The sequence below is a fragment of the Aegilops tauschii genome, chromosome 7 (assembly GCF_002575655.3).
Source record: "Aegilops tauschii subsp. strangulata cultivar AL8/78 chromosome 7, Aet v6.0, whole genome shotgun sequence".
Taxonomy (NCBI): Eukaryota; Viridiplantae; Streptophyta; class Magnoliopsida; order Poales; family Poaceae; genus Aegilops; species Aegilops tauschii.
The window spans coordinates 124,430,280-124,442,587 of NC_053041.3; the positions used below are offsets into that span (position 1 = coordinate 124,430,280).

General features: G+C 45.3%; 1 protein-coding gene across 1 annotated transcript; it reads left to right on the forward strand.

Annotated features, from left to right (window-relative positions):
- The first annotated feature begins 347 nt into the window (after nt 1-347).
- Nucleotides 348-3,769, forward strand: LOC109779215 (uncharacterized). The gene is made up of 2 exons (XM_020337821.3): nt 348-705; nt 3,097-3,769. Exons 1-2 carry the CDS (start codon nt 500-502, stop codon nt 3,557-3,559), a joined length of 669 nt encoding a protein of 222 aa, XP_020193410.1. The 5' UTR covers nt 348-499; the 3' UTR covers nt 3,560-3,769.
- Nucleotides 3,770-12,308: the final 8,539 nt, after the last annotated feature.

Consider the following 12,308-nt stretch of genomic DNA (forward strand, 5'->3'; position numbering starts at 1 on the left):
TAAGCAAAACCCGACTTTTAATTCAACATAACTTGCTAAAATCAGGGATAACTTGCTTTTATGGAGAATGAGATAGCACGAACCGATATGAGGAGGAACCAACACTCTAATGAATAGTGATTCGTAGTCTTTCCTCTTTGGCAAACGATGCAAATAAAGAGGAGGGATTTGCAGTGACGAGAAGGAAGTAATATGTTCATCAAATATAGACGGTCCTGATCGTGATCTACCAGATCGGACGGACGGGTGGGGAGGCGTGGAAAGCAGAGTCCAGCGTGCCAGCCAAACCTGCCTTCCAACTTACAAACCCGGGCCCACGCGTCATCCGAACAAAAGCCGAGCGGCCAAACCCCCACTCTCCCCCGACGCCTGCTGCAAAGGCCAGCACAAGAACCACGCGACACCGGCCGGCGCACGGGGCCCCGGCTTCCGTCCGCCTCCACCCTCTCCTCTCCTGACCGCGGGGCACTGCTCAGCGTGGACGCGAGCGGGGAGGGCAATGCCGATCGCGCTGGAGAGCGGCGCCCTGTTCGGCCGCGGGGTGCCGGCGGCGTGCGCCGGCTCCTCTTCGGCTGGGCGGGGCAGCAGCAGCCAGGCGGAGGCGGTGCACCTCGAGGAGTCGGAGGAGAGCGAGGGGGAGGTGCAGAGCTCGCTCAGAGGCCCCTTCGACACCATGGACGCGCTCCAGGAAGCCCTGCCCCGCAGGTCAGCCCCCCAATCCGCCCGCAAAGGTTGCGCCTTCATCGGCCTTCGTTGGCTAGTTGCGCCGTAATCTTGGTTCCACAGGCTTATTTTGGGGATTGGTGTATGCGTGAACCTTTCGGAAATTATTGCGTTGGTTTATTTTACGGTTCGTTTGATGCTATGGAGCAGTGCAGGGTGCCTTAGTTCAGGTGGAATTTCGGGTGATTCAGTAATGAAGTGGTTTTTTTGGTCGGAGCGAATAAGACTTTCATACCAGGGACCCAGGGTGGTGGTTCTGTTATGAAGTATGGGGATTTCTTGGGTGATCAGAGCCTTCTGAGGCCGTGAGGTGGGGTATGGGTAAAATACTCTAATGTGCAATGTGTGAAATATCAGACGTTACCGAGAAACTGAGCTTAATAGTGTGTTTTATGAAGTTCAGTCTTCATCGATTTCGTTGGCGCAGGGGTTGTGCAATGTGATCATCCGTGGCTTACGGGCCGTGTTTGGCATTGGAGGATCTTTAAGAAAATTCTATAATTGGTAGTTAGTACTTTCTACTTATCTGGTGCCAAACAGACAATGCAGTTGGGAAGCTTGACTTTTTGTCGGTGCTAGTCATGCTAGAAACTTCTAGCTGTAAAACCAGTTTGTTAGTAGCTTTGATCCATGATGAATTGCCTCTCGCGAAGTCGTGCTTTATCTTGGGGATTTTTGGTTGGTTGCCAGCTGTTTCACAGGCTTGTAGCATCAGGAAGCATGCTTTTAGTCAAGATTTCTGGTTCGGTTGTTAGTTTTGTTCCCTGCTCTTTTATAAGCATGCTATGGTTTTCTTTGCATTGACCCAGAGAACACCTCATATGCCAGGCATAATAACTAAGCATGATATGTTGCTATATACGCCCATGAGTCCAAAACTTCTGTTGGCTGTGGTTTCCTGTATGGATAACCGTTAGTTCCAACTTTAGACACCAGGTTGTTCTGGCTGGATTAAAATGGTAACCAGCAATAAGCAATCATTAAAGCACTGCAGTGCTCTTATAAGCATCAATCTAGGAGGTGATCATGTGAAAAAATATATAAGTACGTTGTTGATACATAAATCAAAACCTTTCTGAACTATCTGTCAGAAATTTCCTCATGTCTTAATCTACATATGTATAATGTCAAATTTGTTTCCAAACAGAATGAAAATGTTTGTTGCTGCAGTGGCACATGATCTTGCTAGCTTGAGCAATTCGTTGTTGTCCTATGTTTGTTTTCTGTGAAGCTATTTGTTCATGAACCTTACTTGAGTTTTTTTCTTTAATGTGTAAACCTGCAATGCTAGCTGTCCTTTTTCAGTATGTTTTTTCATGATATATTCGGTGCTCATGTTTAAGGAAATATGTAGCCTTTTCTAGTTCAATCAACCTTAAGAGAACATGAAGAACCAAGTTTTCTAGGAACTTCTGTATCCACAACAACAACTGAAATGCTCATGGTATACATTTTAATTCACTAGGTATTGTTCAATATCATTGCCACTTGTGCCAAGAGGTCCTGGGATCGAACCAGCCTCTCTGCATTGCACTTCGCAGGGGTAAGACTAGGTTCCTATAATCCCTCCCCAGACCCCAACTTGTGTGGGAGCTTCTATGTACTAGGTCTGTCCATTTAGGCATTGTTCAATATCATTGATATTATCCAGATTAAGCAAGTTGTTACTTATTTCCGTCATAATGAGCTTATTAATAGATTTCAAGGATATATGCATTTAGTTTTTTTTTGTGGCAGGAGTTGCTCCTTTTTTTCCCTGCTAGAGTGCCTTCTTTGTTGTTTATAGCTGTCTGTATGTTCTCGTGTTAAGATTGACCTGAGTTCTTTCTTCTTAAATTATAAAAATTAAAGTTTATCCGATTTTCCTAGAGAAAGACGGTAGGAGTGTCCTACTGCATCTATTAAAATTAAAAAATTATGTACAAGAGAAGGGAATAAAAGATTATCAAGATGCTGTAGCCAATTAGCTTGATGAGAAGATTTTCTTTTTCTTTACCTGGTGGATAACCATGGCATGGTTTCATGCTTGAACTTTTTGTTCCAGCCAAAATGTACTATCTGCATCGGGTAAGGTTTTCTTCTCTTGTAGTCCACCTTAAGAGATTGTTCCCTATGAACGGTAACTTCCATCTCTGAAAGACTATCCATATTCTATACCATGGTGTCTAAGCAGTGGTATGTTTTGACAACTATTGATACTTGTGTGCCTGGTAACCTCAAGTTTTTCCCTATTTCTTACAACTGCTTGAAACTTGTTATTTCTTCTCGGTATTTGCTAGTAGCAGATCCTAAGGATATTTACTTGTCTTGCACAGAGAATTCAACTTATATATTATCGGGTGACCTATTTTAATTTCATTTAATTAATTATAGGAGAGAGACGTCCAAAATCGACAATACCAAGTCCAGTTCTTTGGCAAGTGCTGGGGATGTTGTTCTCTTACCTCAATCTTCAAAAGGCCTTGCTAATCCTGAAAACCCATCTCCTAAGAAGCGCAAGGGTCCTCTTCCATTCGGCATCGACCAGAATGAGTCGCAGAGCAAAGAGCTGAGCTTTGTTGGGGATATGAACAACAGCCCAACGAACTGCAGGATGCCATCGTCTCCAGCTGCTACAAGCAGTTCTCCATGCAAGAGCAGGAGCGAAGATGAGCATGAGTGCTGTAACGACATGCCTTGCCATAACCTGCAGAGAGAATTCAGTGACATGATTGTCTTTTCTTCTCCACCTCTTGGCCTTCAAACTCAACTCATCGCAGTTTCAACGGTTGGTCAGCAAGACGTGGGGGCGTCGACTGATGTGGTTTCTCCCAGGGAAAAGCGCAGGAAGAATTAGCAACAGGGCGTGTCGGTATTTTCATCGGTCAACCACCGGTGTCCATTTTAGACTGCGGAATCTAGTGGCTAGTCGGTACCCATATTCAGTACAATGCTTTGACTATGTTCAGTGGTGGTTTTGTATAGTGCTAGCCTGCTGGTATTCTTACTTTTGATACATATAATTATAGAAATTATTATGGAATTGAGAAAGTGACGCTTTATCTTATAGGCCATATGCACTCTGACCATTGATCAATTATTTTTCATGTGCTGCGCATTTACCTGTTCTGTTTCATTCACGGACGGCCATGGGCATATCCCTGTTTTGTTTTGCGCAGTTTGATTTTTTTTAAAGACAAAGGGAAATAAGTTTTTTTTGCGGGAATAAAAGGAAATAAGTTTATGACACGGATGACCAAAGACCAAAGGAATTCAGGTTCACCTATAGCTCAACTGAAGATGCTGTAGATTTCATCAGGGACAGTTGAAGATGAGATATTGGAGGAAACCAAATCTTGTGCCACTATAGCTGAAGATTTGGTTCCATCCAAATCTCACATTCAGCTTGCGAGGTTAGGTTCTTGAGACAGGCCCAGGTGTCCATCCAACTATCACTTGTTGTAGGCTTGTAGCTAACACCCAGCGTCTGACATATGAACATAAGATATTGGAGGAAACCAAATCTTGCCACACCCGGCAGTAAGATTTGGTCCCATCCAACACTCAAATTCATCTGCCAAAATTCTCTAAGTTGCGACGGCCAGACAGCGCTGAAGATAAGATGTTGGAGAAAACTGAACTCGTGAAGAAATAAGTGTCTGGGGACATGGGAGAAGAGTTCAGTTTCCTACAACTCTTACTTGCAGAGCTAGCTGATAAAATCATATGCTTTGACCTGAACATTTGAGACTTACGGCTGGCCCTTTTATAGACATTTCAGATCAACATGAGTTCCTGCTCTGATCCATTCTTTCATTCTCCTGCACGAGCTGTGCATGCCCTGGAAACGGTTCCTGAAAAGCGGCGCTGCTTTCCAACAAACTCTGACCAGGATTATCGATCCTTTGCTATGCTCTTGCATTTCAGATGCTTTTACGCCCTGCAAAACAGGAATACCTGTTTTGAAATATTGTGAGGCAAAATCTGCAGTTGTATATTTCGTCCCATATTACACATGCCATTCGAAAGAAACTGAACTTTTCAGATACTTTCGAATATGTTTTTATGAGACCTTGTGCAAAGTTAAGTCTTGCAGAACCGAGTGCAAAGTGACATGAGTGACAATCTACCTGATGCAAATTGAAATTCACTTGCTATGCTATTTAGTGCTCTTTTCAAAAGCTATGCCATGTACTCCCTTCGTTCACTTTTGTAAGACCGTTTAGACATTTAAGACAACACCCAAAACAGTTCAATTTTAGTTATCTGAAACGTCTTATAAAAGTGAACAGAGAGAGTAGTTCAAAAGCTAATACTCAGTTAAGAGCAGACCTTGTGCAAAGTTAAGTCTTGCAGAACCGAGTGCAAAGTGACATGAGTGACAATCTACCTGATGCAAATTGAAATTCACTTGCTATGCTATTTAGTGCTCTTTTCAAAAGCTATGCCATGTACTCCCTTCGTTCACTTTTGTAAGACCGTTTAGACATTTAAGACAACACCCAAAACAGTTCAATTTTAGTTATCTGAAACGTCTTATAAAAATGAACAGAGAGAGTAGTTCAAAAGCTAATACTCAGTTAAGAGCAGTAATTAGTATTGTCATCAGAAGTAACAATAGTTAACATTTGATTAGCACTAATAATGATCGAAAATACTAACGCCCACACGTGTGGCAATCTTGCACTCGCCCACACGCGTGGATCACCGTCCAGTTAAGTTTGCACGAATCTTCACACACTGAGTCAGTTTTCACGTGCCACGTAGGACGAGGCTGGTGTGTGGGCGTTGGAGAGTTCACCCACACGCCCCGCAGCACGCGGCTTGCCAGCTGTGCTGTGTGGGCGAACTAGTTTCTGCCCACACAGCCACCACCTAGTCCACACGCATGTGGGCGAACTGATTTTCGCCCACACGACACTCATACGTTGTTGGATGGCAACTGCAATTACGCGTACATGGCAACTAGGTAAACACATATGGCAACTATGATTCGTTGGTAGACAGCAACTGCAGTTGCACGTACGTGGCAACCAGGTAAACACACATGGCAACTGCGATTAACCATACATGGCAATTATGGTTGGACCACACGTGGCAACTAGGTAAACACACATGGCAACTACTGTTTGACCATATGTGGGAAGTAGTTAATCACACACGGCAACTATGGTACCATAAATTAGATATGGCAACTATAGGTAACCAAAACAGATAGAGTTGCCATGCTTTTACAACTACATTTGCCATCCCGGATAACTACATCTGCCATCCCGAATGGCAACTAAATCGTCATCTCACGGGTACCTAACGTAGCTGCGCCAGGACGTGTGGGCATTTTTGCTTCGTGCCACACGCGCGGGGTGAAGATGAATAGTATTTGTTGGGCGTGTGGCACGAAGTAACTGCGCCCACACGTGTGAGCAATCCTAATGTTTGCCCACACAGAGCTCGTGTGAGCTGCCTCCTGCTCACACCACACACGATGTGTGGGCGGACGTCTAATATGCCACACGTGTGGGCGTTATCGGCGTCCATAATGATTAATTTTGACACCCGCTAAGTCACTAAAACTGTTTGAGCTTGCATTCTGGCGTTGTTGTTTGCCTAACAAGCTTTTGCCTATACACTGTTTGGCGAACTAACGTTTTCTGTTTTCGGGCTATTCTCCGTTGTAGATTGCAAGATGAGTTCATTGTTAAACATACATGACAGGCGCATATTTACATGACAGGCACATCTTAGGAGATAGTTAGGTTGTTAGAGTATAATGTTTATCTCATGTAACTTCTTATCTCTATCTCCTTTCTTGATCTCCAAGTATGTAATCTCAACCAAATGTATGCGCTGTTATGGGAGGTGTGCCCCATCTATATAACACGAAGCTGTCGGCCTGAGAAGGCAAGACGTTCCGCTAGTTCGCACATAGTAATCAGAGCCCCATCTCTTCCCATCTACTGAGATCCCATCTACACGAGCCTAGCCATGTCTTCCTCCTCCTCCTCCGGCGCTTCTCAGATTACCCTCAATGGGCAGGTCACCGAGAAGCTAACACGCACGAACTACGTGCTCTGGCACACGCAGGTCACTCCCCATCTGCGCGGCGCCGGCATCTTCGGCTACGTCGACGGCACCACACCGGAGCCGGCCAGGCTTCATGTCACCAAGGACAAGGATGGCAAAGAAAGCGCTGAGCCCAACCCTCTCCACCCAATCTGGGTCCGGGAGGATCAGCAGGTGTTGGGCTACTTGCTCAGCACCCTCTCCAAGGAGGTACTCATCGCAGTGACCACGGTCACCACGGCGCATGCGCTCTAGCCAGCGTTGGCAGGTATGTTTTCCTCGCAGTCCATGAGCCGTGTGAACAACATCAGGACGGCGCTCATCAACGCGCAGAAGGGCAACCAGACGATTGCCGCCTACTTTGCCACTCTCCATGGCCTCGCCGACGAGCTTGCCGCTGCGGGGAAGGCCATCCAAGACGACGAGCTCATCTCCTACATCATCCACGGCCTCGACGTCGACTACCAGCCCCTCATCTCCACCGGTCTCCCTCGACGAGCTCTACGCCATGCTCAGCAACTTCGACCAGCGCATGGCCCAGTTCAATCACTCGGGCAGTGGCGACTTCCGCTCCTCTGCCAACGCCGCAGTGCGTGGCCGTGGTGGTGGATCACGTGGCCATGGCTCTTCTCGCGCCAAGGGGTGATCTGGAGGACATGGTGGTGGCGGCAACAGCGGCGGGGGCAACGGCCGCTCTGGTGCATCCCGCGGTCGTCATGGCGGCGGTCCAACTCGGGCCCGACCAGAGATGCCTCGCTGCCAAATTTGTGGTAAGCCAGGGCACATCGCGAAGGATTGCGGGTACCGCTATGATGAAGATGACGATGACTCCCAAGATAAAGAAAAAGTGGCTGCTGTGGCTGATGGATCCTACGGCATCGACACAAATTGGTTCGTTGATAGCGGCGCCACCAATCACATCACCAATGAGCTTGAGAAGGTCACTATGAAAGAAAAGTACCGTGGCAAAGATCACATCCACACGGCAAGTGGAGAAGGTATGCAGATTTGTCACATTGGTCATTCTACTTTTCGTACCCCTCACCGTTCAATTCATCTCAAGAAAATTTTGCATGTCCCTAGTGCTGCTAAAAGTCTCCTCTCCGTTCATAGAATTTCCCTTGATAATCACGTTTTCCTAGACTTTCATCCATATTTCTTTTTGATCAAGGACCAGACCACGAAGAAGGTTCTCTATCAAGGTAGATGTGTTCGAGGGCTTTACCCGTTGATTCCGGACCTTAGGAGACTCAATAAACAAACCAATGGTGTTGTCAAAGTCTCGTCAACACGGTGGCACCATCGATTAGGGCATGTTGCTTTTTCTTTAGTTGAAAGATTGCTTAGGAAAACTAAGTTGGTGAGCGAAATGTCGAAACTATTTGTGATTCCTGTCAATGTGCTAAAAGTCATCAATTACCGTATCCAATATCTACTAGTGTTTCTACCAAACCACTTCAATTAATCTTCTCTGATGTGTGGGGTCCTGCTCCGACTTCTGTTGGTAGACATGAGTACTATGTGAGGTTCATAGATGACTATAGCAAGTTTGTATGGATTTACCTTCTCAAAAATAGATCCTATGTCTTTCAAGTTTTTCAAAACTTTCAAGCCTTGGTTGAACGAAAATTTGATAGCAAAATTATTGTAGTCCAATCGGACTGGGGGAGGGGAGTATGAAAAACTAAACTCCTTCTGCCAAACACTTGGCATATCACACCATGTATCATGCCCTCATGCCCATCAACAGAATGGCTCTGCTGAAAGAAAGCATAGACACATAGTTGAGGTCGGGCTAGCTCTCCTGGCAGGGGCCTCCATGCCCCTCAAGTTTTGGGATGAGGCTTTTCTTACCGCTGTTCACATCATTAATATGCTCCCTAGTCGAGTCATCAACAATCAAACTCCGGTAGAAAGACTTCTTCACAAAAAACCAGACTATAAATCTCTTCGCGTGTTTGGGTGTGCTTGTTGGCCCAATCTTCGCCCATACAACAAAAGAAAACTCATGCTTCGCTCAAAGCAATGTGTTTTTCTAGGGTATAGCCCTCAACACAAATGTGTCAAGTGTTTAGATATATCCACTGGTCGTGTCTATATATCTCGTGACGTCGTTTTTGACGAAACAAAATTTCCATTCGCCACCCTACATCCAAATGCCGGTGCTCGCCTCCGAGAAGAAATTCTCCTCCTGCCCACTCATCTCACCACTATTGATCAAGGGGGTCCGAATTATGATGATCAACTGTTGACTAATCCTGCTACTAATGGTGTGCATGAGCTTTCTGATGATGTTACAGGAGATAACAGCGAAAACAATGGAGAAATCAGTGAAAAAATGCGCCGGCAGCTCAATATCACATGTGTCCGCATCCAGGAGGCAAATCCTCCTCGGGATCGGCTCCGCAGCAGCAGTTCAGTCGACCCCCCTCGGGATCCGCGCCGGCAGACGCGCCAGACGCGCCAGCGACAGGCTAGGCGACCGCACTGCTGTCCCCAGCCCAGCGCGCGCCACGCGTCATGCCTCAAATGGTGGCGGCCCGAGCTCCTCTCCGCGCCAACCCTCGTCCGGCACGCCGCAGCCCGTGACTCGTCAAGATGGCGCACAATTCCGTGACCAGCCGGTCACGTACAAGCGGCGCGACCTGATTCGCTAGTCTGACACGGGGCCCGGGCCTGCTGCGGGATATGCGCGGACTCCTGCACGCTCATGCTCGCGTCCACGCGCCTGACTGGCATCCATCTCGAGGCGGATACACCATCATCTACCAATGATGAGGCCCCGGGATCTTCTACGCCAACTGAAGATGCTGCACCTGATCGAACTGCCACGGAAGATCTGGCGGGAGCAGATTCTTCTACAGGAGTTTCTGCTCCAGGATTCTCTATGGCTGGGGATCCCACTGCTGCACCATCACGACGTACACGACTACAGCATGGGGTAATACATCCCGTTAATTATAAACACATAACCAAATATGGTATGGTTTGTTCTACAGGTGAACCACGGACATTTGAGGAAGCACTTGGTGATGAAAGGTGGAAAAATGCTATGAACGAAGAATACATGGCACTCAAGAAAAATAAAACTTGGCATTTAGTTCCCCCACAGCAAGGTAAAAACTTAATTGATTGCAAGTGGGTATTTAGGATCAAAAGGAAATCTGATGGAACTATTGATCGCTACAAAGCTAGGCTCGTTGCAAAGGGTTTTAAACAACGGTATGGCATAGATTACGAGGACACATTTAGTCCAGTTGTTAAAGCTGCCACTATCCGTCTTGTTTTGTCTATTTTCGTTTCCAGGGGATGGAGTCTCAGGCAACTTGATGTTCAGAATGCGTTTCTGCATGGTGTTCTGGAAGAGGAGGTATATATGAAACAACTTCCTGGGTTTATAAGTAAAAGTGCACCCTCTCATGTCTGCAAGTCGGACAAAGCACTTTATGGTTTGAAACAGGCACCAAGAGCATGGTACTCCCGTCTCTGTCACAAAATGCAAACACTTGGTTTTGTTCCTTCAAAGTCTGACACCTCTCTGTTCATCTACAACAAATCCAATACATGCATATTTGTCCTAATATATGTTGATGATAATATTGTGACAAGCTCATCTGATGAAGCTATCACTGGATTGTTAAAAGATTTGAGTGCAGATTTTGCCTTGAAGGATCTTGGAGACTTGCATTATTTTCTTGGGATTGAAGTAAAGAGGCACAAGGATGGACTTCATCTCTCCCAAGAAAAGTATGCAGTTGACTTGGTAAGAAAAGCTGGTCTACAAGGTTGTAAACCTACACTTACTCCACTATCCAGCTCAGAAAAATTATCTCTCACACAAGGAACTCTCTTGACTCAAGAGGACAGCACAAAATACAGAAGCTTAGTAGGAGCTCTTCAATACCTTACTCTTACTAGGCCTGATATTTCTTTTGCTGTCAACAAAGTATGTCAGTTCCTTCATGCACCTACAACTGTTCATCTCACTGCTGCCAAACGGATAGTTAGATATGTCAAAAACACATTAAGCATGGGTCTTAATTTCAGCAAGTCATCCTCTACACTTGCCAGTGCATTCTCTGATTTTGATTGGGCAGGCTGTCTTGATGATAGACGCTCTACTGGTGGTTTTGCTATTTTCTTTGGACCCAACTTAATTTCATGGTGTGCTCGCAAGCAAGCTACAGTCTCCAGATCTAGTATAGAGGCAGAATATAAGGCTTTGGCAAATGCCACAGCTGAAATCATATGGGTTCAATCCATGCTCAAGGAACTTGGTATAAAGAGTAAACAAGCTCCATGTTTGTGGTGTGACAACCTTGGTGCCACCTATCTTTCAGCTAACCTGGTGTTTCATGCCAGGACCAAACACATTGAGATAGATTTTCATTTTGTCAGAGAAAGGGTGGCTCATAAGCAACTTGACATTCGTTTTGTGCATTCCAGTGAACAAATTGCAGATGGATTCACAAAGGCATTGCCTGTCAAGAGCTTTGAAAACTTCAAGTATAATCTCAACTTAATGGAGTTGTGATTAAGGGAGGGTGTTAAACATACATGACAGGCGCATATCTACATGACAGGCACATCTTAGGAGATAGTTAGGTTGTTAGAGTATAATGTTTATCTCATGTAACTTCTTATCTCTATCTCCTTTCTTGATCTCCAAGTATATAATCTCAACCAAATGTATGCGTTGTTATGGGAGGTGCTCCCCATCTATATAACACGAAGCCGTTGGCCTGAGAAGGCAAGACGTTCCGCTAGTTCGCACATTCATTACAACACAGTTTAGTAACATAAACCGAGCCTGAGAAACTAAAATAAATCTGAAATCCATTACTCCTTAAGTTGGAGTGTTGGACATTATGATACAAAGCCTGTGGTATATATTTTTCCGAATTTGGACAATCCTAGGTGTCAGAATGCTCCAAAATTTAGAACGTTCCTGCTATTCAAATTTTGAAACATAGATTCAACTATTTGTGTACTGGGTGTTCGTTAAGGAGTAAGTATCTGTCAACTGAGAGAATGAAGAGCGTAGTTATGTTGTTTTAATACATGTTTCAGTTAAGGGTATCAAGAGTTTAATTATAGTAATGTTTCCACTTTGTATCTATATATTGTATTTAAGTGCATTGAGAAATGTTAATTTGTTCTGTTGTTTATTTCAAGTTATCATGTACTAAATCTTTTTAGGTTAAGTGCTTCCTTAGTCTGTGCACATTATGAGCTGAGTACATATATAGTGGATCTTGTTGGATTATAGATGAGTTTAGACCCATATAAGACAATAATCCCTGGTTAATCTCTAAAGTCATTTAGGTGCATGGCAAGTGGTGGAAAGTTTAGTATCATACTGCTAGTAGAGTGAGAGTGAGGCCCCTTTATAAGGGTTACTCTACCACGTGTCATCTGGAGCTTGGGAAGAGGAGTTGTACACACGCGCTCCTTCGCCGCCCGCCTTGCCACACCACGTGCCTCCGGAACCCTATCGTTCGAGATCCTGCCGGGGTTTTTGGGGAGTGTCTTGACGCGACTGT